The 27,839-nt window shown below is 33.4% G+C and overlaps 3 protein-coding genes across 3 annotated transcripts; 1 reads left to right on the top strand and 2 right to left on the bottom strand.

Moving 5' to 3' along the window:
- Positions 1–587: 587 nt before the first annotated feature.
- Positions 588–14,206, bottom strand: LOC136410040 (activating signal cointegrator 1 complex subunit 3-like). Its single transcript, XM_066391949.1, has 32 exons — positions 14,096–14,206; positions 13,554–13,653; positions 13,184–13,436; positions 12,665–13,124; positions 12,146–12,305; positions 11,754–11,875; positions 11,167–11,350; positions 10,837–10,996; positions 9,915–10,107; positions 9,259–9,493; positions 9,018–9,135; positions 8,655–8,841; positions 8,383–8,507; positions 8,107–8,331; positions 7,678–8,049; positions 7,451–7,624; positions 7,225–7,394; positions 6,891–7,064; positions 6,592–6,833; positions 6,219–6,508; positions 5,847–6,096; positions 5,484–5,629; positions 5,181–5,373; positions 4,801–4,950; positions 4,534–4,659; positions 4,149–4,299; positions 3,507–3,650; positions 3,293–3,419; positions 2,836–3,029; positions 1,811–1,976; positions 1,016–1,631; positions 588–959 (listed from the first exon to the last, which is right to left on the bottom strand). The coding sequence occupies exons 2-32, from the start codon at positions 13,637–13,639 to the stop codon at positions 874–876; spliced, it is 6,279 nt and encodes a 2,092-aa protein (XP_066248046.1). The 5' UTR covers positions 13,640–13,653; positions 14,096–14,206; the 3' UTR covers positions 588–873.
- Positions 14,207–15,091: 885 nt separating this feature from the next.
- Positions 15,092–26,398, top strand: GTPBP1 (GTP-binding protein 1). Its single transcript, XM_066391967.1, has 13 exons — positions 15,092–15,207; positions 19,615–19,860; positions 21,471–21,672; positions 21,728–21,908; positions 22,771–22,965; positions 23,762–23,925; positions 23,980–24,218; positions 24,274–24,418; positions 24,479–24,661; positions 24,804–24,939; positions 24,999–25,171; positions 25,235–25,396; positions 25,453–26,398. Exons 3-13 carry the CDS (start codon positions 21,481–21,483, stop codon positions 25,648–25,650), a joined length of 1,968 nt encoding a protein of 655 aa, XP_066248064.1. The 5' UTR covers positions 15,092–15,207; positions 19,615–19,860; positions 21,471–21,480; the 3' UTR covers positions 25,651–26,398.
- On the bottom strand, positions 25,761–27,346 carry LOC136410055 (uncharacterized). Its single transcript, XM_066391989.1, has 3 exons — positions 27,305–27,346; positions 26,876–27,098; positions 25,761–26,388 (listed from the first exon to the last, which is right to left on the bottom strand). The coding sequence occupies exons 2-3, from the start codon at positions 27,086–27,088 to the stop codon at positions 26,269–26,271; spliced, it is 333 nt and encodes a 110-aa protein (XP_066248086.1). The 5' UTR covers positions 27,089–27,098; positions 27,305–27,346; the 3' UTR covers positions 25,761–26,268.
- Between the last annotated feature and the right edge of the window lie 493 nt (positions 27,347–27,839).

Here is a 27,839-nt window from a genome sequence, read left to right as displayed (position 1 = left end):
TAACGTAATAAAGCTTTCAGAAAACTGAGGTACTCAAAAATCCGGTTGGTGAAAATGAATATAAAAACGCTGTATTCAAGCAATGAACATTAATCGGAAAATTGAAAAATGATGGATATTTGACAAAAAAAAACAAAAAATGAAAGTGCAAAAGTAAGTTTTGCATACTTCCACAGTGAGAAACACATCCGGATTGCAGAGCTAAGCCATTGCTTGCTTTTTTACTAACTTTAAGGTTTATAATAAATTTGTAAGTAGCCATAGATCTAGATAAATACGCCTCGAGATGGAAATTTCATACTAACACGAACTAACCCAAATCCATTGGCAATGTCATCCATGTCACTGCGAAATGCTAGCAATTTTGAACGACTCTTGTTGATTCATGGATTATGTAATGGTTTTTCTTGTTGTATTGAATAAATATAGAAATTCTTGAGAACATACTTCTGCGCTTGTGTCTATAGGTGTAAAACTGTATGGAACTACCAAAAATAAATAAAAAAACTATAATTCGGAATGTTATTAAATTTATTCTTTTATGAAAAAAAGTACATCTCCAGTAATTTAAACAATAGAAAAAAGTCACTTCTTTCAACTTTATGTAGATTATTTAACGACCTCCGATATTTTTCATACATTTGATATTTATTTATCCATTTGTAGTAGCAAATTTTTGTGGCTATAGTGAATAACACTTTTGATTAAAATGAAATAATTCCAGGTAAAACTGATCAATAAGTAAATATATGACGATAAAAATCATATAAATATAATAATTTATAATAAATAATAATTATTTTAATAAATATAAAACATAAAATTAATATGCAATTTCATATTTTTTAATGTTGCCTCTAGGAGCGTAAATATTTATCCTATTTTTAGATTATACGTTATCTGCTGATCCAGTCCTAAGTAACAATCACTCATAACATAGAGTATGTATTTGTAAAAACCTAAAAATAGTTAGAAGTAAAATAGCTGCCACAAAAGCCTGGGTAACACCTCTTACCTCTACGAAGTTGAATCGGAATCTCAATTTTCTTATTTCTCCTGCTGAATGAAAACTTTCGGAACACCAACTCATTTTCCATAACCAAAATAATAAACCAAAACTCTTCTTTTTGCTTATTGAACTTCTTGCTGTGCATGTTCGCCTTACTGGACCCTTGTCTATAAATATCCACGCTCAGAATATAATCCCCATCACTATTTCCTCGCACGTTAACACTCTGATTTTGATTCATTTCCATATCTAGTACTACACCCTCATGAATACTCTTAATACATGATTGAATTATTAACACCGGTAAATCGTTAATGGTTCTGATAACCTCCGAAGCTGCTTTCCTCCCTAGAGCATCTTGGAAAATATTGAAAATTCTGCCCTGCATTTCATCATTATCCATAGCTGCAAGGACAGTTACAATATTCAAATCTGTTGGTTTTGTTTTAAGTAGTTTGGATAGTTTGTCTCTTATAGACAATAGGTTTCCACAATTAATATATGGTAGCATTATTAGGTTAGAGTTGAGAGAAGTGTAGCCTTGAAGAAGCATTTGGCACAAGTATACTAGTTTGATAGTACAATCAAGCCAGTTTCGACCAGCTGCCAGATTCATCATGGCCTAAAAATGTAAGAATACTTACTCGAGGAAGTATGGAAAACAATGAAATATACATAGTTTACAGAAGTGGTACATGCCATGCAAAAACCGTGACTCGTAGACTTTATTACTAAATATCAATTAGTTATAATTTTGAATTTTTTTTTTTTATATTTTACTTCATCATAATCTTTACTTACGTGAATAATACGAATAATCTGATCTAAAACAGATTTCAAATCTAACACATACTCTTGGTTGGGCAAGTTGATATCCAATAGGTAACATTTCACCATTAATAAGACTTTTAAGCATGGGGAGTCAAATGGAAAGTTGGTTACAACGTCCAATTCTCTTGCCAATTCTCTGAAAATAAGAAGGGGAAACATGTACCCGACGAGTCAAAAATGTCATAAAATACCTATTTGATAATATAACTTTTTAATATTCTTTCTTCCTTTTGTTCACATATTTTGAAATACTCTGTATAAAATGAAAAAGCCTTACTAAGGAAATATCTTATCAAAATCAAAACTCTGTTGTTAAACAATGTGGAAATGCTATAGTTTTAGAATTTAAATTAAAATAATTAATGTTTGTTATGGTTATTAGTAGGCAATATAGGTGTCAACATACCGGACTTTTTAAATATTATGAAATAAGTTAACAATCAGATTTTCGTTAGGTACCTCGAATATTGAATAAATGTTGCATATTGGAATGTGTTCAATTAAAGAGGAACCCCTCATGTAGAAAATATTTATTATAGAGCTCGAACTGAAAATAGGTAAGTGTTCAATTATTACTATTATGTTTTTAAGAAAAACTCTTTGATCCTCAGTGTATAAAATTGTTATAATTTTATTGATTTTAATTTAAAGAAAAGTGTGCTATAGCGATGTAAATAGACAGTATAAAGGTTATTTACATAGCCCATTCGTTTTTCGGTGCAATATTTAATACGTTGAGATTTCAAAAAGTTGAAAATCGAAATAGGACATTTATCCAAAAATGCACGAATATACCAGGGAGTGTAATTTAAAATTAAAAAGTTAAATTCCAATGCACTTTGTTGAATTACCCCATATGGTTAAAATTATAGTCAACCCATATCCCAATCTGCTTCCATTTTACAACTTTTGTATTTAAGTTTTTCTTATATCTCTTGGTAATTTTGAGACAATGAGTATCAAAAATTAACACCTTTATAATAAGAAAAACATACTTATTGATGTTGTCTTCGTTGTGTCGCACCGGGAACAGCCTATACTCTTCCACTTGACATATAAGGGTAAGTAATTCGTCGATTGAATTGTAGTGCTCCATGTTGTCACTTAGGAAATGTATACTTTTGTACGAAAGATAATACTGGCAGCCGAGCAGTCCCAAGAAAGTGGGCTCATAATATCCTTTCATTGCCTAAAAAACAAGTAGAACATCTAAGTAAAAATTTGATTCGTTTTAAAAATGGAACGCGAAGATTTGATGAATAGGAAATACAGTTGCTATTAGATAAACCTACCCAACTTTTCACTCCGTATTGAGGTAAGGAAATTGTGGTACCAGATATTTACATATCTATTATGTAAAAAATTATCTGATTGCAACTGTATGATTTAGCTCCGCAACACTTGGAACAAAATATAAAACAATAAACAATTAAGAAAAGTGTATTCACTTACATCTTCTTGTATTACCACGCAATCATGTTGCTTCAATGTATCCACAACGGAATCAGCCAGATCCTTCACATATTGAATGGGATCCCCGTTCGCATATAATTTATAATAAACTGGATTTGCCAACAAACTGAAACGAAGCAACATATGTAACATTCGCTTAAATATCCAAAAGAACTGCGATAACAATCAACTGAATAATGCATAGACCACTTACCGTCTAAAAAAGAAAGTTGACTCAATAAATTCCACTAACTGTACTTTGGTCGTAATATTCCCATTCGCTATTTCAGCGTTCACGTGATCAGGTAAGGATTCTAGTAAATTGGATTCCACAGGGAACGGCTCAAATAGAAATTTCCTATGGACAATAATAAATTGCAGTCTTTCAATCGCGACATTTCAACTTCCATGAATTGATTAGATAAACTATAGAGTTTCGACACATATAGGAGTCGAACCATAAAGAAAGACTCACGTCTTGTTATCATCTCACCAGAGATAGGTAATTATACAATGGCAGCTAATTAAGGAATAAATTTGATACGAAATGAGATAATAGGTTTTGAGAAAATCTCTCAGACCCATCAATTACATGACATATTATTACGTGCATTGCTTGGTGCTCCTGATTTTAACGCAAAAAGTGAGCCTTTGAGAATTAAAAATTTGGATGAGTATTATGAACTACTACCTAAAAATCTTTCATTTTATTCTATACTTATGGAATATACTCCACAATTTGGTTATTTACTGTTATAGATCTTTTTATGTACACAGTTGATCTATTTGTTTCTAATGCCTTGCATTATTAAACTGTTTGCAATACGCCACAAGTTTATACCAAATGTATATTTACCTGTAAAAGTTTTTCTTGTTCTCTTGCACCATGACGCAGGCAACGCCGCTCGTATCAAATTGTGGTCGACCCGCTCTTCCACACATTTGAATTACATCAGTTATAGGCATGTCTACATAACGTTTGGTAGCTGCATCGAAATATTCAGTTCCTGTTAATAAAATTTCAATATCATTCGATGCAATCAATAGCATCTTCGAATTATATAGATTTAGTAAGTTTTTCAGCTAAGGGAAAATGCAACTGCGTTTCTTCTTTTTGAAGAATGGCAGATGTTTCAATCTTATATTAACTCTTTCTCAAAGCTATGCACGCATTTTCAAGGGCACTTTCGCTTCCATATCGCATTATTTAGTTAAATTATTTGTGATTTCAATTTACTTACCTTTAACTATTACTAATCGTGCAGGGAAATTAACACCCCAAGCAAGCGTAGCTGTGGCTATAAGCACTTGAATTTTTTGGTTCACATAGAGATGCTCCACTAAATTACGATCGGAATCACATAAGCCTGAAAGGAAGCCAAAGACAATCAATTTCAAGTTGAGTTTTTCAATAAATAATTTCACTGAAAGAGAAATGATTTTCTCAAGAAGAAAAAGAATTTAATCTGTGAAATATTAAATTAGAAAAATACGTTTTTATCCTTTACCTGCATGATGCATTCCTATTCCAAAAGACAACAATTGCGATAAATCCTGGTCGATTAATCTTGCTTTTGCGTCTTCTAGTTCGTAAGCATCGCAATGAAGCCATTTTTGAGGATTATTTTCAGATAAGAGGAATTTCATCAATTCGTAGCCTGAAATTGGGCAAAAACAATATACTAAAACTTATTCACACGGAAGTGACAATCACTGTCGATTTTGTTGAACTACATTTCTTATCAATATTTATACGTGGCAGAAAGGGGGAATTAAATATTCAGAAAGTCTCAAGATTTTCTGAGATGTTTATAATCTGGGGCGACAAGTTATAAATATTGGAAATACATAATCTATATCTGTGAACCAAAATAAACATGAAACTGACCTGTTATTCTTGTCTGTTTACGAGATGACACGAAAATCAATGCTGAACTCTCAGGTGCATATTGACAGATTGCCTGATAAACTGATTTGTTCATGACCGCCATTCTGGGACAGTAATGCTTCACCTCGAAGCCTTGGAGATGTATCTCTAAAGGCACAGGCCTCACTGCCGAACTGAAGTTAAAAAGACCACGCTACGGAAGTAGGAAATAATTGATAAAAAATATAGTAAATTAATTCAAAGTGATATAGTTTAAGCAATTAACAGAAGATGGCATCTAGATGTGTTTTAAGATAAACTTACCTTATCGCAGTTCAGCCAGAAGGCGAGATCTCCAGGATTAGCCATAGCAGTTGACAAACCGATTATTCTAACATTGGTATTCTTTTTGTTATTAATGTAGTTCATTCTCGATACAATCACTTCTAGAACTGGCCCTCTATCCTCCCCTAAGAAAAAAACATGAAGTATTATGAAGTTGTTACTACACTTTTTTATTCTAGGTAACCATTTAAACATTGACTGAAATTTAAAATTGTGTAAGTTACAGAAAACAGTAAATATTTCTATGTTTTAGTGTAAATTAATGACATTAAATAGCATCCTGTTTCATATTTAATAAAAAGTAAAGTGTTTTTAAATTCCTAAAAACACAGTGTAACTTACCCAACAAATGAATCTCATCGATAATCATCAGGCCCACCTGTTTAACAAAATCTTTCTCGGTCCAATTCCGGCTCATGGCGTCCCATTTTTCCGGAGTGGTAATGATAATATTAGCCGATCGTATAAGTTCTGAACGAGGGGTCACATCTCCGGTAACTTCTATCACTCTTTTATTAATTTTTGCAAATTTATCAGACCAGTCTAGTAGTCTTTCACGAACCAAAGCTTTCATTGGAGCAATGTAAACGACCTAAAATTACAAAGAATTGTCTTAAAAACGATTAATAAATCGCATAGTATTATTCATAATGTAAGAATCAAAATATCCTGATATTCTAGATTAAGTCTTTATATAAGTATCATTTTACTTACTTTTTGATCGGGATTCAATGAAAACATCCGTAAAATACACAATTCCGCCACTATAGTCTTTCCTGATCCCGTTGGAGCCCCCAAAATAATTGGAGTGTCTGTATAGTAGCAAGAGTGAAAAACCTGACTTTGAACGGCATTGAAATGTGTAAAAGAATACAAGTCCTCATATGTTTTATTCCTTAAAACCCGCTTGGGTAGGGGTTGCAAATCTAAGATGTTTGTCTGATAGGATTCGGAACTGAAGAGTTTTATATCGGTTAAGTCTAAAACCAACACTTCTTCGGCATCTAAAAATGAAATTTCGCAATTAGCAAATAAAGGCAAAACCATTTTTTTCTAACTTATAAGGCACGTTGTATGAGAAACTTACACATGAAGTTACTGTTGACAACTCGAATGAAATATTCCAACGATAATGGTTTAGTTAACGGCACCGTAAATACCAACTCGATAGGTTCAATCTCGCTTTGGCACATCCTGCGTGTAATTACAAAAGATTCTGTGTGATAAATGGCGTCGTGTGTGGGGTCTTCGACCCATGCATAGTAATGCTGGGCAGAGCCATGGATTTGATTGTCCCACTTGAATGCTGGCAATATTTGTAATTTAATGCTAAAAGACGAGAATCGTTAATTAATCTTGGGGATTCTAATAAGTTCCAACGCTTACCGAATGACGCCATCAGTAATGGGTTTGATTACGTATTTTACGTCAACAGTTGGAAATACGCTGCAATAATGTTTAACTCTATTGGCTAGATGGCGAGTTCTAAATAAATTTTCTAATTCTCTATCGGTCATTTCTTTGAGTTCGTCCATGTTTAGGTTTAAAGCTTCCATTACTCTATAAAAGAGCAATATTTAAAACATAGTAAAAATAAATTTAAGGAGCACTATTTTGTTCAATGATTAATTAAAAATAATTTCGCGTTTTATCTCGAGCATCTTGAAATGTTAAAAAAAAGCAGTAGGCATGACAGATCTACAAGAAGCAGAATACCTACCTGTGTGAATCCAAATGCGGCATCAATTCCTTAAATTGCTGAAGAGGATGTAAATGGTCCCACATCTGTTGCTCTAGCATTTGCGCAAATTTCAATGTCCTGGATACTTGAAGCGCATAGTTTCTATCTTTGGCTATTTCGAATAAGGCACGCGCAAGTCGCACTACAGTCTAGAGGCGCAAATACATAAAAATTAATTCATTAATAATAAATTTAAGAAACTTACCTGCATTATATATTGAGTGTCTGAACTTAAAGAAGAGACTCGTATCGGAGCTCGACTAATGTTTGCTTGAATTAGACATATGACTTTCGAGGTGGTATTTGCAAAGTCCAGAGTGATGTTGTACTCATTATAGTCTCGCAGTCGATCGAGTTCTTGTACTTCGTCCATTCTAACCTGAACGTAAATTTGATGCACTACAGAAAATATAGAAAATAATAAGATACAACCTGTATTTGTTGAAATTCCGACGCCTCACTTAGTAGTTTCAACAAATTAGCCTCGGAAATGTGTCTATTAAAACGCTCGTAAAACAACTCCATAGTTTTATGGGAGATGTAATAAAAACTGGCAATGCGCCCAAAATTTGTTGGTCTCAATTCACCTAGGGCCGAATCAAATCGTATCAATTGAGATTTTTCTAGGATGGAGGCAGCGCTATCCAGTTGTGCCTGAAGGAATTGATTGAACTGTAGAACATCAAAGATTTCCTTGAAAGTCAGCCCGTAAACCAAGGGATTTTTTTTTATTCTACAGAACAGGAAAGTGTTGGTCAGCCATTCCATTGCTTCTCTTAAGTTCGAAACTGTGCCTAGCACGATCTAAATAGGACATAGTCAGGAACTTTTTATTTTTATCAAATTATTGAAGTAACGTACCTCTGCATTTAAATTATCAGGAATGCAGTTCAAAAACTGACTCTCTATGGGAACTTGCGATAGCATAAGTCCCATATATTTAGACATGTTAGCCATAGTGGTAATCATAATGCCATGCCCAGAAGTGTCGTACTGTGGCCGTCCTGCCCTACCGAAAATTTGCTGAACATCTAACATGTCCATGTCAACGAACGAGGATTTTGTTGCGTCGTAATGAAGTGTGCCCTAAGGTATGTTATAATTAACTGTGTATTTAGATTTTCTTGTAAAAGTTACCCTTATAATAACAGCATGAGCAGGCAGATTCACACCCCAAGCTAATGTGGTGGTGCAAACTATAACCTTCAATTCCCCAGTTCTGAAAAGATGTTCTACTTCTAATCGATCGGACCTCACCATTCCTAAAATATCGCTGTTCTCAAATAATTCTCCATGCAATTATAAGAAGTTAAAGAGTTAAAAGAAATTGAATCGGTATACTCAAACTTCAAAGTCTATGGAACGTGAATTGCTGAAAATTTTTAGACCTTAATTTGCAAATAACTTGCCTGCATGATGAATACCGAACCCTTGCGGTATTAGATAGCTTAGATCATTGTTTTTGTATCCCGATTTATTAATCCTTATCGTCTTTTCCGGCTCGAATTGCTTAAGAGTGCCCTTTTCTTGAGCGACTTCAATCAGTTTTTTGGCTACCGATGCAGTTGCATTTCGTGACGTAACAAAAACCATCGCCTACAAAACCATAATTATAATTATTTTAGAAAACATCATAAGATAAAATACGGGAAAGGGTATTTTATTAAACCACTTTAATGTCCTGATCTACACTATAAGTAAGGTTGCTATAGAAACACTGTAAATTCTCATTTAATTGAGACTTAAGCCCTTTTGCTTTGTCACAAACCTACCTGATGCCCATTTCGGATGAAATCCTCTACTTTTTCGTAGCATACCATATCCATGATGTCAGCCTCGTTTCGCTTTTTCACTCCTACAAAGGTGGTGGTTAGTGGTACTGAACGGAACCTGAAATTATCAAATATTCCTAAGAAAATTCTCACATTTAGTCAAGACTAAATTGAAATTGTTTTTACAACTTTTGTATTTCTTTACATTTTTCTTCTCAGAATTTCATTATTTCTTACGTACCTATTATCAAAGAAGAACAATCCGCTTCGAGTGTTCACCTTAAGAAACTGGGCCACGTCTAAATATCCTGGCAATGTAGCTGAAAGGGCAACGATTCTAATCATGCTTTGACTGCTCACTACTTGTCTCAAAGTCCTTGCCACTAGGGCCTCGATTACAGGTCCTCTCGAGCCATTTAAAAGATGAACCTCATCAATTATGAGCAGTTTTACCAAACCTACCACTTCAGAATCAACTAAGGAGAAAAAGAGAAGACATAACTGTCAGTACAGAAAGAAAATTTTGTTTCCTGGAAATGTGTTCTTATCAAATTTGAAATATATTAGATAAATGAGCAGTAAGTCTAACAAATAACTTTTTAAAATCGCTTTCAATTAACAGTAATATCAGAGATCCTTGATTTCCCGACTGTACTTTTTATATATTAAAAAAAAAAATTATTTAGATGAAGACAATCTTTGTCACCAAATTGGAAATAAAATGGATTAGTCGTTATGTAGATATATTTAATAGGCCATCCACAGTGAATTTCCCTGTATAATACTTGTATATAGTAAACGATACGAAGTAGTGTTCGACAATGCACTTACGCGTTTTCCATACTTCCGAAAAATATAAAAACAGCAGATAAAATACGAAAATAAATCTTTACGTACCTGCTCCTTTCCGGGTAATCACGTCCCATTTCTCTGGGGTGGTTACCAGCATTTGCGTCTCCTCTATTTCTCTTTTGGTTAGTTGCATGTCACCTGTACATTCTTTCACGCTTATCCCGATTGGGGCTAGTTTTTTACTGAAATTAGCTACCATTTCGGTAGCTAGTGCCTTCATAGGACAAACGTATATCATCTTAAAAAGAATTTCAAGAGAAAACGATTAAAAATTAATACAAAACATACAGGCTGTTTTTTTATGATTGCGAAAAATTTTAACCACGGATTCTACATCGAAAAATAATGCCAGTTTGTTATATAAACCATATTCCGAAAATGCTTCGTTGAAGAAATACAGAGTGTTGAAATTTAATTAAAAAAATGGAAATTTACAAATTTCTCCAAACCGAATAGATATTTTAATGACATTTTGTAGGTTATCTTTTATTAACAAAAAATTACAAAAGCTGTTAAAAATAATTTCTTCTTACTTCAATACAAGAATCTATCTTCCGACGTATTGATTGTCGAATCCGCTCAAAAGTTCTAAGCGTATGTCGAATTGTCTCACAAGATGCTATAATACAATTTTTTAATCCATCCACGTTTTCAAAAACTCGAGGGTTTTTTTCTTCAGACTTGAATGAGGAAATAAAAAGTTATTTTTAATTTTGGAAAATCCAGTGCCGTATTATTAAATTTCAACACCCTGTATTTTTCGACGAAGCATTTTCAGAATATGGTTTACATAGCAAACTGGCATTATTTTTCGATGTAGAATTCGTGATTAAAATTTTTCGCAATCATTAAATAACATCCTGTATATGTAACGTAAATGTATGTTTAAATGGTCTAAAAAAAATTAAAATATTGCCTTATTAAATTTGCAAGTTTTAAACCATTCAGCATTTATAGAAGAAGTTACCTTAAAATCTGCTTTTCTAATTACATTCCCCTCCATATGCGAACGAATCTGATGCACAATACTCAAAAGGGCAATATTTGTTTTACCGGCACCTGTAGGAGCGCAAACTAACATATTTTCATTGGAATTATATGCAACTGGAAATACTTCTGATTGTATCCTGGAAGCAACAAGTTTATGTGAAAAATAAGAGATAAAACAAGAGAGTAAAATAATGATAATGGAACAACAGTTGCCAAAATCAAGATTCACGTTGACTTTATTATTTTAAAAGTGGCATGTATGCTAAAATCAATTCGAACATATTTTCTAAACTTAAATTGTACTCACCTGTTGAATTCTTTTATATCCTTAAAGACGAGCTTTCCCAACTTATCTAGTGAAGACACTTTGATCCGTTCGATATCTTTTACGTCACCTTTGCTACCTCCGGGTATAGTAAATTCGGCATAGTCATTGGTAATTCTTTTTTTAGCATTTTCAGGTTGTAGTATGGATATTCCGTCATATTTACCTAAATTATAATAAACAAGTATAACATAAAAATTACAACAAAAATAATCTGTAAGTTGGATTTATTTGAATAAAATTTAAAGAACCTTCAATTGTCAGATGTATACAGGGTATATCAGAATCCTTCTACCAATTGCTTACTGTAGGTTCCTATGACCAAAATAAGGTATAGGAACCACAGTAAGCGGTTGGCAGAACGATTCTGATACACCCTGTAGATAGTAATATGTAATGTGCTTCTGAAAAGCATGGCACTCAAATTCGATTTCTTTTTGGTTTCAAGACAAATGCATTGGTCTAAAAGAGCATAATATAATTAAATATTTTCTATTTTTTATTATAATACTTGTCAAGAGTCTTAATTCATAAAGTGAACTTTTATTTATAATTTTTCTAATACTTACTTGTAACCATGTGATTTCTTAACTGATCGTGAACATGGGGATAGTCCTCAGTGTTTAATTGTGAAGTTGCCTGTTTCTTGAATAATGGTGTGGTTTTGGCTACTGAATATTCAATTTCCGTCCTGAAAAAATGTGTAAAAGTGCTGGTAACAACTTTCATTAATATTCGAGTTCAATTTGTAATTTTTTCAGTCACATAAGAGAAAATGAAAAATATTTTACTATTTTAAAAAATTAGATATTTCAGACTAATGCAGATTTTCTACCACGTGCATAAAATTCATAAATATATTCTTTTTTCCAAATTGTTTACAATCAGGAAATCTGACTTATCTCAATAGGTAAGCAATTCTAAAGAATCGCGTAATGTATAAGACAAAATCGACACTTACTGTTCATGCTCAGTGGCAGATATTTTATTTTTATCCTTTTTCTCAATTTTTCTAAGCTTTTTAAGCAAGTTGCTTTCCTTTTCTGATTGAACAGTTACTGTACCAGCTATCACGGCATCGGAGGAGTTTTTAGGTTTTACCGTGTGGGTGGCTTTAGGAGCTAATAGAAAAAATATCACATGAAACTCTTCTGTCACAATATGAAATGTCCCATAAATAAATAGACAATTTTTCAGATGAGTCAAGTAAAGACGAAAATAATAGGAAATTGGTGGCAGTTCTATTTCTAAATTAAATAAGAGTTCTAATTTTTCTATGATTTTCAATGCAGTGCTTTGTATATCATTAGCTCTATCTCCAATGCCCCTGAAAATTTGTCAATTTATTTGTAGAACACCTGATATATTCATAGTTTTTGACAGCTCTTCCATGTAGTTTAAATCAGAAGAAAACATCAAATCTTGACATCCAATGGTGTCATAAAACAGTCAATAAACATTTATACACAAGCAGACTTACCTCTGCTTACTGCACCATAATTAATTTTCTTATGTCGATTTCTAACAATTTCTGTAATAAAATCAAATACATTGCATCCAAATGTATCTATTAAATAAGCCACCACTTCATCGTCGCTCCTATCTGAGTCCAATTGCTCATGCACTATGGCCCTAAACTCATCATAACTATAATTCAGCATAGAAATTTCATGGATTTGAAACATAGTCTCCAGATCATAACTGCTTTCATCCACACCATTTTGATGTAACTCTGGGATAGATAAAAAGGACAAACTATTTTTCTCCCCCTTTTTTAAGTATTTTTCAATATCTGATAAATCATCTTGAAGCGGAATGTAATAAATTGGATTTAATGGTTTAAGAGCTTTGCAGGGATCTAAATTTAATGGACTTGAACTTGACTTGTGGCGTGGTTCAAAATAGCTGTTGGGTAAACGTTCCACAATATTTTCAATGGCCTAGAACAAGTTAAGTATCTAATCTTGTATGGAGGATGTTTTCTTTATACATTACCTACCTCATTAATATGTTCAATAACAGCTGGTGGCAATCCAGAAAAAATATTACTTTTAAAATCTTTTTTCTTATGGCAATTCCTTAATATGTTTACTATATTACTGTATAAGACATTCTCAAATGGAATGTCATTATTTAAATCACCAATTTGTCTCTTCACAGCCTCTTGTAAATACTTTAGATAAATTAGGCCCTTCGCCACCTCAAAATCAGCACTGTACTTAAATGTATTCTCTATACTGTTATATTCGCACCTACAAATATGATATTGCTGTGGTACTAAAGCAAACTCTGATGTTAAAAAAAATATAATTACAATACACTTTTAACAATTATGGTACTACTTACAACCATTTCAGATTAATACTTACTCTGCAAATGTAGGGCAAACTTGTTCTGTTTCCTTCAACTGTTGCAGTCCATGGAAGTCTTTAAAATAATTAGATGAGTCACTCATTTTTCTGTTGTCAGCTGCAATACATAAAATTGAAACATATTATTGCTAAAAAGGTGCAAGACATATCAATGTCAAACAAAAATTGATCAATATCAAAGCTCTATTTTAACATTTTTATAGAAATAAGCTTGTTAAAGTTAATAAAATATTAATAATTTGGCCCTAAGTGGCACTAGATCAATGTGCTAGTAGCTTTACCTTGAAGATAATTTCAATGAAAACCATGAAACTTATTTAATTCAGGATTTTCTAGGATATTAATTTCTTGATAAAGTTGTTTGGTTCCTTTTAGATAAGGGATTTTAAGTAAAAGTTGACAGTAGAAAATAATTTGACCCTAAATAATTAACTAACGTTTCCTTTTGAGTAACCACATATATTCCAAAAATTTAAAAATATAAATAACAATAGTGAATCAGTGCATTAGTGGCTTTTGGAGGTACTTAACAAACCTACATTTCAGGAAGAACGTTCTCGGAAAGATGTGGATAGCTTATGTTGGTCAATATGTGGAAACAAAAAAACACCAAAATGTTAGGTCTTTAGATATAAATAGAAAATGTAAATTTATTCTCTTGTATTAAAGTTCAATTTCAATTTTCTGCTTTCAAAAGCAAAGAAAAATAGCTTATCTCTGAAAATACTGAAAATTTTCACTTCAATTTAAATCCACTTGACTTGAAATTGAGGTTAAGTCAGGGGGGTTGAAATCCTATAGTTGCCATTGATATGACCGTCGAGTAAAGAAATATGGCAACATTAGGGATAGGTCAACAAGATACCATTGTTTTTTTATGTTTTCTTAGATCATTGACGCAGAGACCTTTATAAGAAGTGACGATTATCTCTAGAACATACATCCCATGGATATTATTGTCTTGATAAGATTGCCAGGACCTTGATCTATTCTTTTCCTGGACACGACAAATGTCTAACATAGAAAGTCAACTAAGAAAGTAAATTTTTGGAGCTCGGACATGGGGTGTGAGCGCTGTTTGTCATTTCCAAATGCGTTCATTGCTATTTGGTAGTTTCCTTTTCAGGTTTTACCCGGAACACGCTTATTGGAAAGAATTCTCTTATATTTTGTAAAGGAATAAAATACTATAATTACGAAGTACATTAAATTTTGAGGTGATGGTACCTTTTATTACTTTTCCGGGGAGCGGAGTACCCATTTTGTACCTGAACGGTCCTAGAATGGACCACCGGTGTCCATTTTAGAACCTAAACGATCGCCAATCCATAGTTGAACTTGAATTACAGGGGTCCATCATTCAGATCTGGTCTGTCGGGGTCCTCTTTCGGACTTGAAATATTAATTGCAAATTATCGAATGTGATTGACAAAATCGGTATAATTAGTGCGTCGTTGCCATATTTTATTTGTGGGATTACTAAATTTAGATGGATATACTCCTTAATATTGATACGATTGACAACCCCCCAACTTGACAAAATTGGACACGAAAATTCTGACAACATGGATGTTAAAATGTCAAAAGTCAATCCATAATTAAATAAAATTCCAGCTGCTCCTGGGATCAGCTGCAGTTTGTCTTTAAAAAGGTAAAATTTATTCGTTTATTTTTTTATTTCATTAAATTTTTACAATAATAATTACAAAATGTATAGTTTTTAACGATTTAATAATGATTTTGTTGTATTTGTGTGAGAACAGAAAATTCTACCTTGATCTAGATGTGGCTAAGAATTTTGAGGTATTGAGGAGTAAACTAAAGTGTCATTTGATTGTAAGGTTCTATTTGAGGAATTGAAACTGAAATTAACTATTAGCAAAATATATTAAATATTCAATAAATTGTACAAGGTGGTTACATAGGTAATAACTATTACTATCTAATCATCATCTAAACATATGTTAAAGTTTGTAAAGGAGAAATTTCAACTGTATTCAATCAGCAAGGTCTTCAGTATTGTTACATAAACTCTTGGCTCAAACTTGCCTCAATTTCTGCTGTTCATTGCCCACCACAATCTATGTATGATTTTAAGCTCAAAAGTTCATATAGAAATTTACAATGTCGGACAAAATTAGAGCAACTTCTTAATTTCTAATTTTTTTATGTATGATTAAGTCTACATGTTTAAAACTATTTCATATAAATAACCCTTTTTGTGTTCTATAACAGATGAGATGAATGGGTTAAGGCCTTAATTAGGTTTACAACGTTATTGGTATTGCTCAGTCCCTAAGTGTATGTTTTGCCTTGGGGGAACCCAGGGGATACTTATTAAATGACCTTCCTGCTCTTCATCCCGTTTCCTTTCTAGCACTGCTGACAGGCATTGCTTCAAAAGAGGAGTGCTTTATACATACATATACTTTAATGTATCTCAGGATCTGTGCTGCTGTTTGTGAATCTCCCCTTCCTCCATATTTATCATTGCCTCCATATACCTTCCAATAGCAATTTTCAGATTTCAATAGGAGTTTCACACAGATTACCTTGTTAAATTCCTTCATACAAATGCTACCGTGTTTTTTTTCTCAGACTTGCTAATTTTTGACATCCAAATATTGTGTGTTCCGAGTTATCTGATTTCCCACAGAACCAGCGCTTGTCAGTCTCCTACTTACTAATCCTTTTCAAAAACCAGCGAAATCTCCATGTCTCAATTTCGCCCATAGATTTTGAAGAATTTTTTGTTTTATTTTTGAAATGTGATGTTAATGTTAGATATTTAATCACTATACTTGGCACATGAAGAACACTTTTTATTTTCTACAATAAAACCCAAATAATTTTAAGTGGTTTGGATTTTATCCCATTTCTTTTCAATTTATTCCAAATGAACAAATATGTAATGTACCCTTATGCTACAACTACGTGCATTGCTATTTTTTGTGATACACTCAACATAGGTAAAATTCTGATACCTTCTATTTTTAAGTAAGGGTTGTCTTGTGTAATGAAAATTCCGCCGCCTTTTCTTTTCGCCACTAAAATTTGAGCATAATTAAGTTTCGCTAAATCAGCATAATTGCAATACCCCGCTAAGAGATCAATCTTGCTATTTATCCAAGGGCTACTCTAACAAGGTGAGCAGTAATTTAGCCGATAATACCTTTTTGGCTGTAGTACGCCTGGGGGACTAAAATTTAAGAATCCTGCAACTTGTAATCACCTTTTTTCAAGATCTCTCTCAGATTCTTCTTCATACTCTTGATCAAATTGTCGCGTTGACTTCGTCAACCTAGTTTCTCTTTTGTAAACCTGATTCACACGATTAAGATGACTCTATAATATTCTTATTTTTCTCATGATTGAAATGTTAAAACAAATTACTGAACTACATGAAACTGCAGCTGTGTGTTGAAGCAGAACATATTTTTTTTCGTCATAAGAATGAATTTATTACGAATTTTTGTCATTCAAAAAACGAGGTTGAGGGACCCCCCACTTGGTACTTCTAGTAATCTTAATTTAAAGCGTCAAACCTCTCGAATTCAACTGTGTAAACGTTACCGGAGAGTAATTAGTCATGTTTGTTGTGTTCACTGTCTGTTTTTCTCTTTGTCCTTTTCTTTTTTCATGGGATTTCCCCACCTTACCTCTATTGAATGTTGAAACCTAGTTTCTATTCAATCCGAATAGAACTACTAAATGTGATTTGACGATAGAGAAACCAAATGTGTGGTGCAGCTCGAGGGACCAAAATTATATGATCCGGCTCGAGAATCAAAATGTATGATCCTTCCCGATGATCAAAATGTGGTGCATTCACAAAGTGGCAGCCAAAATAATTATGGACTGGATTTTTGACTGTACATACAATGCAGATGAGTAAATAATTCTAGCGTTCGAAACAGACTTCCAAGAGAAGGCTGTCAATGGAGCGTTGCTTACAATCTGTCCATGCGGAAAACCAAATGCAAGAAGAAGCAAGGGAAGGTGTCTTAGATTAGGGACCGGAACAACGTCCTCTAGCCAATTAGCAAAAAAGGAAATCAAAGTGTTATTTCTGCCCAAGGAACGTTGCCGCCAAAGTCAATATCAAGTATAAGAAATTTGTCTACAAAGAATCTCAAACAACCTCCATTATATTTATACAGTGTAATTCAATTTTTTAAGTATTTTGTGTATCAATGTTAATTTTTTTAATAAAGAACGTTTCGAAATATTTTGTAATTTATTGAATTTGATTTCTTTTATTTCCAGCAGTCATTACAGTTATTAACAAAAATAGGAGAATACAGGAGTGGTATTCCTGGTACACATACACCTGGTATGTTATATAAAATTTTCTACCCGGTATTTGGAAGGTTAAAGTGGCACTATTTAAAATAGTTTCCTGAGTTTGCTGTTCCTAGATTCATTATAAGTAATCTCCCGACTGTAAATGAGTCATTTGTTTATTTCTTTTTTCACGGCCCATTGTTTGTAGGAAAAGAAAAGTAACGCCTGCTAATTTTCTAACCCTCTTTTATTAAATAACTAGTGTTTCACATATTAAATACTGTACATCTTTATTCGCACAGAATTTACTCGAACAAATCACAAATTTTAGGTTGCAGGAATCGCACCGCCAGTAACCTTCGTTATCAGTTCTGCGTTTTTATTACAATCATAACTAAATATTAAATAATTTACACTGGAACCAAATAATTCCATAATTATATATTAACTAGACCTTAATCAATTAAAATAAATAATCGATAATAATTATTACAAGTGCAGGTTAATCACAAAAATATAATGAACAATAGTAAACAATAATAAACAATAACTACTCGGTATTTTATACTCTTAATTAATTTATAATACTATTATACTATTATAATTTGCATGTAAAACTTTGCATAAAATAATTAAATTAAGTAACAATTATGGAATTTTATTTTTTAGCTACATTATAGATAGATACATTATTTATTAAGTTAGATAGAAATATAATTTAATGATAAATATGTATGTATGTGAATATTAATCAGCTAAGTATGCAAGGTCTCTTCAGTTTAGTATATATATTTTTAAAAAATGCAGGGTGTTCCATTAAAAAAAGATCGAATTTGAGGCTCTTGAAATGTGGGAAAGTTTGGATATTTTTTTCACATTTTGTACAAAATTTCTCGAAATTTGATAGAATTTCTCTGGTAGAATGATAATTTATTTGTAACTGGACAAGTTTTCAAATTCAATTCAATTAATACTATATGAGTTTATTGAGAATTTTAAAAAGCTTTTTTATCTTTACTGTAAATTGAATGAATTAAAAAAACTGCTAAAAAAATTCATATTTTCTAATAACAAAAAACACATAGTCAGAAGCAGAATTAGTATCCGTTACAAAATATGAGATATTCCATTTTAAAAAAATGTGTTCTTGTCAAAACATGGTTTTCTAGACTAACCTGTAACTTCGAAAATAATAATTCATCAAAAACTGAATAACTTGTATATTAAACTTTTTTTCCAAACCTTACGGTTTTTGAGATAAGATAGTGGGTTATCTTACGTGGACCACCTTGTATCTATGAATGAGGGCTCCCTGCTCTATAACGGGCCTTCAATTTCGATTGCTGGTTTAATTTTTGTTCCGCTGTCTACACGTAAATAAGTGTTTCATTGTAATATCTCACAGTTACCTATTGATGTTTCATTGCGCAACTTGGCACCATAACTAATCTTTTCTTAAACAAGCGAGAACACGAAACTATTGCATTCCCTATTCAACTATTTCATCATGAATCTATTAGCATTACATCAAATTAATCAGAGATTAGATTCTCAATCTGAACATAAATCCTAAGTTTTGTGTTTAAAATACCTAAGTTAAGATTGGACAAAATTTTTATCTCTAAATAATTTTTACCTCATAATGGCATCAATGATGCAATGATTATTGAATTTGGGTTATTGATCTATAGTCAGAACCCTACCTTAAGCACCCATACTATGAATTTCCTGTTACTAATGTTGCATCTAAACTTGAACGTTTCATTTGTTTCAGAGTGTCCTGCATTGAACTCGTTTCGGGAATCAGTTAACCGTCATTAATGTATTTCCATAAATTAGGAATGCACTTGAAGAAAATCAAAGCTTCCAGTTCAGTGATCAAAGTGTTGATGCAGTGCATGCCACCACAGACACCATAAACTATAGTGTTATTCGCGTCTATTCACGAAAAGATCCATTTTTATACATAAGCTTGTGTGTTTGCTCTGTAGAATTGAGAACTTTCTGTTGAGTTTTAAAGGTAATAAGTTCTTGAAGTTTGTTTTTTAAGGGAGAGTATTTTTAAGTTTTCGTCATTATTTGAGGAAGTTCCATTTCGGATTTTCAGCATTCAAATTGAAACAGACATAAACTTTTTGTAAAATATATAATTTCCATAACGTTTTTAATAGTCAGACAGGTCATCTTCTAACCTCCACAGGAAACCACAACAAGTTGATGGAATGTTTCCGTCGAGGCGATTTAAAGAGGCTCTCTAGGAATATTAAAAAAAATCAAATCTATTTTTTTTTTTATACAGGGTGCAACATAGGATGAAGATATTTCAGCGAAAAATAGTACTTTGCAAAATAATAAAAAAATGCTAATAGACCCATGGTCAAAAACGCCCATTTTCTATATATATATATAACTTTGTTATACATTTTTTGAAGAGCATTTTTTAATTTTATTTAAGAAATTTGATTAAATGTCACGAATAGCTTTAAATAGTTGATGAGTGAGCCGGGCGATTATTTTTTCCTTACTTTCTTTACATTCTTAATTTGCATCGATAAATATTTTAGCAAATTCTACGAAAACTATGAAAGATACGAAAATACTCCAGGGGACCGAAAAGCAAAAGAATTGAAGAAGAAATTTAAATTTGGTATCAGAATTCATACGGGGTGTTTCAAAAACGGGTACAAAGCATAAAATAGTACATGACCGAAAAAAATATAACACCCTTTATGTAGTTACCGGCGATTTTGCCATTTTGTTGTAGAGAGTCTTAAAGAAAACAGGTGTATGAAATTTCAAAAATTTAACTCGAGGCATACGTGAGAAAAACGCAAAATAGGAGAAAAAATATTAAACTTTGCCACTCGTTATGTCGAAAATGGTGCGTTTTTGACCGTGGGTGTGTTAGCGTTTTTTATTTTGGAGAGTACTATCGCCCCCTGAAATATCTCCACGATGATATGTTACACACTTTATATTTAAACAAAACTTCTATGTTAAAGGGCTCATACAGGTCATGGAAACATTATTTATTGTACAGGGCGGCTCAAAAATTAAGAACTTCCAATTCTTTTATTTTCTTTCACTATTTCACAAAAATACGGATGTTACTAAACAGGCTATCAGTTTTTTTTCAACTCAGAATAACATCGATTACTTGGTAACGGATATAAAAAAAAGCCCCAGGTCAATACGAAACCAAAAACTACTACAACTCCACCACCCTTCAAAAAACTCATTGATTTTTTTACATTTTTGTATACCTACTTGAATTACGTTGAAGAGAATATCCTATCAATCTTTATCAACTTTTTGTGGATACTCGTCGAAGACCATAAAATAGCATATGTTTTTACAAGTTCATAACTGTTTAAATTTGAATGCTCATATTCAATATCTGTAACGACGCTCCTTGTACGCATTAGTACATAATTCAATGTGTTTACATTTTTTAAAACAATTCTATTCTGATATAACGCGATACTTGCGATAACATTTTATTGGATATTTTAGGTTTTTAAATGTATTTTTATCGAAATCCCTGAAGGATATCTGTATTGCTTTCTCGGTTGAATTGCATGTACAATTCGCAGGTAAGTATCTTGAAACTCTACTTTTTAATCGAAACAGGTATCTCGCAATGACCGACTCAAAAGAGCCACCCCGAGAATCTCTCAGCTCATTTGTAGACAAAACCAGCGTCAAATGCAGCGAGTATGACAAAATCCTAGGCAGAAGCGTGTTGGTAGCCCCCACTGAAGAACAATATGACTTACTTCTAAAAAGACTAAAACAGCAACTTGGGGAGGGCAGGGGAGAAGTAATTCTCGAAGTATGTAGTGTAGGGCCTAATTGCCCAATCAGAAGCAAGAATACTGGATTTCCAGATTGGGGCTTCTGAGGATGGCAGCGATAGCGGGCTTTTGGAAGATGAAATCGAAGCCGCAGTAGCCACTTTGCAATCATTGGCAGACAATTTGAGCTGCAGCTGTGTGAGACTCAGAGAGAGGAAAGAAACGAGGGGTGTGGTCGTGCAGTATTTGATTAGGAAGGTTTTGGATCAGGCCGGTATGTTTTAGGGGTTTCCCTTTAAAGTGTTTATTAAGTTTTTAATCCCACGTTGTTATCTTTTTTAATTTGTTGTTGTCAATTTTATATTTTACAATTAGATAAGGGGTAAACACGATAATTCTAATTCATATAAAAAATGTGTGTGAAAAAGTGTTTTTCTATTAAGTTGTAAATTCGGTTAAGCTATATCTTTACAGGATCATAAAAATGTTTTCCAATTATAGTCAAAACAAATATTGCTTGTAAAATGTACATTTATCATATCATGCAATTCTATATAAAGTGCTCTAATTCTCAAGGATCGCTGTCGATGGGAAAATTTGATAAAAAATAAAGATTCCAGAATAGTATTGCCATTGCAAAATTTTATATAGTTTTCAGAACAATGGGGAAAAACCAAAATTCTTTTTAAAAAATTTAAACTGAATTACGGTGAAAGTCCCAATACAAAATTTTGCTCATTTCTCCAGCTTGGCTTAATAGGTTTTTCTATAAGATAATTTTCTAAGACTTCAATGCGACCTTTAGAACTAATAAGAATTAAGACACAAAACTCTGTTGTATCCGAGCTCATCGGGCTTATGGAAAAGCCTATAGCTCTGAAAATGTTATATTATACATTCATCACTTGGGCATAGATTTGACAGAATTTGGGTGTCTATCACAAGTCAATGCAATTGATAGTGTTAAGGAGCTAATTAAGATTTCAATTCATCAAATTGGATAATTGAAATAGGCGAACCTCATCATGCATGAATAGGTGTCTAACCTGAACTACCAAAAAATATCTTTTTTAAGCCTATCTACTGATGGATTCTACTCCTTTGATGTTTCTAAACGGCCTTCCTGTTCGATCTAGATTTCTTGGAAATCCGCGTAGCTGTGGTGGGAAACGTGGACGCAGGAAAATCGACCTTATTGGGAGTGTTGACTCATGGCGAACTTGATACTGGACGCGGTACTGCCAGACTTAAGCTTTTCCGGCATAAGCATGAAATGGAATCAGGAAGAACTAGTTCAGTGGGAAACGACATTTTGGGGTTCGACGAAGAGGGTAATGTAATCTACTTTCTATTAACTTTTATTTTTCCCTTCAATGTTTCTCATTTGAACAAATCATAACAGAGGCATAAGTGCTATTTACACTATTTTTAGACATAAATTTGCGTATAGGAAAAATTAGCACCAAGTTTGGAAAGAATAAAGCGTCCAAATAGAAATGGAAAGACGATGCTGGACAATCCGGAGACAAGTGGTTCTCCTTATTGGCTTCATCGGGTGTAAGCGACCATAAACAAGCGTTTTAACGCTCAAAGTTTAATGCGGATGAATATAAATGTAAGAAAAGTTAACAGCGAGTCTGCAAAAAAATAGAGCGTTTAAGTAAAATTCCATGTCGCCAGGTTGCCCAACATTCTCTTTCCATTTCCATTTTGAACGTTTTATTCGTTTGCGAACTTGCTACTAACTTTTCCTACATTTATTTTCACCCATACATAAAGATCGGACTATTGAATGCTCTTTATTTCCAAAGAGTTCCTGTATCCATGGAGAATTTTCATTTTAGGCCTCTAATATAATAGGAATAAAATTTAAAATAAATGCTTCATCGGTTTCAACCCCTCTATTATCCACAACTTTTTCTTCAAACTTATTGTCATTTACGGCATTTGCATAAAATGGACTTGACCAAGTACGAAACAGCTGCCTTCAGAATTTATTTCATGTATCTTTATTTTATTCAAACAGCGACTGACATGAACAGCTTCCGATATAACACAAAAAGCTTCTGATTTTCAAGAAGAATTATGCAATAGAAATAGTATTTTTAATCTCTATTACATTCATAGGCAATGTTGTTAACAAGCCTGAACACGGCTCTCTAGACTGGGTGAAAATATGCGAAAGAAGTTCCAAAGTAATCACTTTTATTGACTTGGCGGGACACGAACGGTACCTAAAAACCACAGTGTTCGGTATGACTGGACACGCACCCGATTTCGGAATGCTCATGGTAAATATCAGCCAATAATCTCGCCACTTACAAGTATACATACCGTTGTTCCAGGTGGGTGCCAATGCTGGGATAATAGGCATGACCAAGGAACATCTAGGATTGGCTTTAGCGCTCTCTGTTCCAGTATTCGTGGTGGTAACAAAAATTGACATGTGTCCGGCCAATGTTTTGCAGGATAACTTAAAGATGCTGGTGCGCATTTTAAAATCTCCAGGATGCCGCAAAGTTCCCGTCATGGTGAAAACCCCAGACGATGTCGTCCTGAGCGCCACTAATTTTGTCTCAGAAAGGTACTTTTCGCAGGCGAGAATAAGTGCAAATTTTAGTTGTTGTTTTGCTTTAAAGGTTGTGTCCAATATTCCAAGTTTCAAACGTCACCGGCGAAAATCTCGACCTTCTAAAAACTTTCCTCAATTTGTTAACCACCAAGATGGAGTACCACGAGAATGAACCTGCAGAGTTCCAGATAGATGACACTTACTCAGTTCCAGTAAGTTTGTGAAGCAACCGAAATCGCCAAAAGCTAATTTGTTTGTGTTGGATTGTTTAGGGAGTCGGGACTGTAGTTTCAGGAACCACTCTTAAGGGTATTATTAGGCTGAACGACACCTTGATGCTTGGCCCGGATCCGTTGGGACATTTTGTTCCCATTTCTGTCAAGAGCATACATAGGAAAAGGATGGTTGTTAAGGAGGTGCGGGCGGGTCAAACTGCCAGTTTTGCATTGAAAAAGGTAAGCAAGTATCTCATATAAGAAATTGAACCTTCGAAAACATGCTTTATGGTAACTGAATAATTCTTATCGTGAAAATAAGTAACCATTTCTTATGTTTTTGTTCAGACTCGGTATATCACAATCTATTATCGCATTTTAGGTAAAAAGGTCTCAGATTCGTAAAGGCATGGTGATGGTCTCGCCTGCTCTAAATCCGCAATCTTGTTGGGAGTTCGAAGGAGAAATTCTAGTTTTACATCATCCAACTACCATTAGTTCCAGATATCAAGCAATGGGTAAATATAAAATATAAAATTCTCATCATCCAAAACTTTCTCGCATTTATGACCGTCAGTTCATTGCGGCAGCATAAGACAAACGGCGAGCATAATGACCATGTCTAAGGAATGTCTACGCACTGGAGACAAAGCCTTGATTCACTTTAGATTCATTAAACATCCAGAATACATGACTCCGGGCCAGCGAATGGTGTTCAGAGAAGGCCGAACTAAAGCTGTAGGCAATGTGGTATATCTGACACATATTTAGCCCGTGTACCCCAATCTTTAAAGTTTGATAAACACTTTTAAGGTCCGTCTAATAACACAAGCTTCTCCAAGTCATCTGGGCGCCAAAGCCAAGCAGAGTAAGCAGCAACAAAGATACGGTCAAGGACAACAAAGACCTAAAAAAGACCCCGAACCTCTCGAATCGGTGGTGGATGTGGAGGAGAAGGAAAACTTTTTAAACGAGGTGAATCCCCTCGTATTTTGACTTTATTGCTTATAATTTACGAGTGTACTTTTCAGGTTTCTGACATAGCCGCTTCAAAAACCAACAACACTTTTGAAGGAAGTTCTGACAAAAGAGACGCGCAAGGATCGAAGAAAGGACGAAGCAGAAGAGGCGGTAGAGGAAAACCAACTAACAGTAAATCATCCGTGGATGCACCCGTGGTTACGTCGCCAGTGCATATCGCTGCGCGGCCCATCGCGCGGGTACAGTAAAAAATCTTCGATGGTAACAACCTTAAAGTCCCTATATGACAAACTTAGGCTAGTCAGAAATAATTTCTAAATCATACTTTCATGTATTTCAATATTTGTCAAGCAATTAGTTTGTATTAATTGGTTTTATTATACAATTGTGTTAAAATATGTATTATATTTCTGTAAATTTCTTTCTACAGGTATCATAACCTTTGTAGCACAACAGAACCACTCAGCTTAAAATTTGCAGCGATATTGCATTGTTTACGCCCCACATTGACAGCATTTTTCAACATCGTTCTGAGCGTCAGCTCACGCTGGACCTTATAAATGAGCGGTTAAATTTTTGGCAAAGCCAGATTTAGTGGTTTTATTTTACCTGGGATAAAGTAGAAAATAAAACGTTTTGGACAAACATTTTACAAGAATATTTGCGATTATTTAATAAATTTTTTTTTACAATATATAGCCCTCCTTCTATGGTTACGTAACCCTCAACATTAGCTATTAGTTGTTTGCAAAGGAAAACATAGGCTGAAAAATATCAAAGCACCGCCGCTCGAGTGGTTCTGTTGTTTGTAATGTGATTTGAACTTGTCTGAATCAGATTCTTAGTTAATTAAAGCAATGTAAACCTTAGTCACTTTCAAGCTCCTCTTCGTCCTCCTCTTCTAATGATGGGGCCAGTCCTGTAGGTGGTAAAGACAAGTCTAATTGAATCTGATTAACTGAGTCGTCATCAATAGATCGTTGGACCTGAAATAATTTTAATAAAAACAGCAAATTGAAGATAATTTTTCCAACTTAATATATACATATATTATATACAACATAAAAGGTGATTCACAGCTGATGGTAGCCATAGCCAAGACTCCTGTGTAAAGGTTTGATGGGGTTAAATGCAAAAGGCAGAAAGTTTGCTTTTAGGCACAAATGACTTAAATTACATATTAAAGACATTTTCGTTACTATTACTTTCAACACTTGGTAAAAACAAATTCACTATATTTTAGTGCTTGAAAGTCCCATTGTCCTGCACCAGTTTTTGCCATTTACTTAAAAGCAATAAAGAGAGTTTTACACATTTTCCTCCTAATCCATGCACGCATTTTTTACAAAATCTTTAAATTTCATTATTTTAACTTTGGATTCCTAATTTTATAAAATCATGGAAGAATGAATTTAAGAATTTTGTGCAAGGAAATTGGTGTGAAACAGTTAAAGCTGACAGTGTTTTTTTTACCTTCTTTTTTGCTTCAACTGCTTTGCTGGCTTCAGATTTTGAATTGCGGCCATTGGTTTGATTAACCAGACTTTGTAAATGCATCCACTCCAGATCTGTCTGTGTTATTTCAGTATCTATTTTGCGTAACATTGCAGCTAAGCCCTGTTCTGCCAACTTCAATTTTTTTAAATGCTCTAAGTCCGGATTCGAACTGTTTTTAGTGGAGCTCATGAGTTGAGCACTATATTTAAAGTAATGTTAAAATTACCAAACTGAGGATTACATTTAGTTAATAGGACCACGTCTAAAAACTCTAACGAAAGCTGTCTCTGTATTCTACGGTATTGAAGATTAAGAATACATATACGTGGATGTAGTTTAAGTTAAAAAAGCAACCTACAGAACAATTTTGAAAATGTTAAGGGATATTTAATAAAAAATTATTACCTAAAAGCCGAACACAAATTGCACAAACAGTTAATGATGACCGACGTCAGGTGGTTGGATGTCAACATTGTCCTCAATTAGAGAAAATTCTTTAAAGATTTTTAAAGTTTTACGTCATCAGGTATGCACCTAATAGAATGTCAAGTTCCTGAAGTATTTCTAAACTGGCGTTGAGAATAGCTGGAAAGAACATGAACTTAGCCTTTCTCATTTAGTTTTTTGATTTTATATACAGTAAAAATTCAACAATTAATTCAACATTAATAAATATATGTAATAAAATAGCTCGCAAGGCACAGGGATTTAATTTTCCGCGTATTATTATTACGTATTTTCTGTGGCGTTACACCTCAAATATAGTTTCGCCAGGACAAAAATCGATGCACGTCTAATACTAAAATTCAGCGGTGTTGTCGATTGTATAACTAATTCAATATTTCTTATATAATATACAAATACCATAGGAAAATAGGTAAGTCGTAATGTCAAAACGGACAAACATACGGAAAATTTGGCAACACCACACTATGTTGTT

The sequence above is a fragment of the Euwallacea similis genome, chromosome 7, assembly GCF_039881205.1.
Source record: "Euwallacea similis isolate ESF13 chromosome 7, ESF131.1, whole genome shotgun sequence".
Classification (NCBI taxonomy): domain Eukaryota; kingdom Metazoa; phylum Arthropoda; class Insecta; order Coleoptera; family Curculionidae; genus Euwallacea; species Euwallacea similis.
The sequence above is the reverse complement of the archived record's forward strand: the minus strand, read 5'-3'. Positions and strand labels throughout refer to the sequence as shown.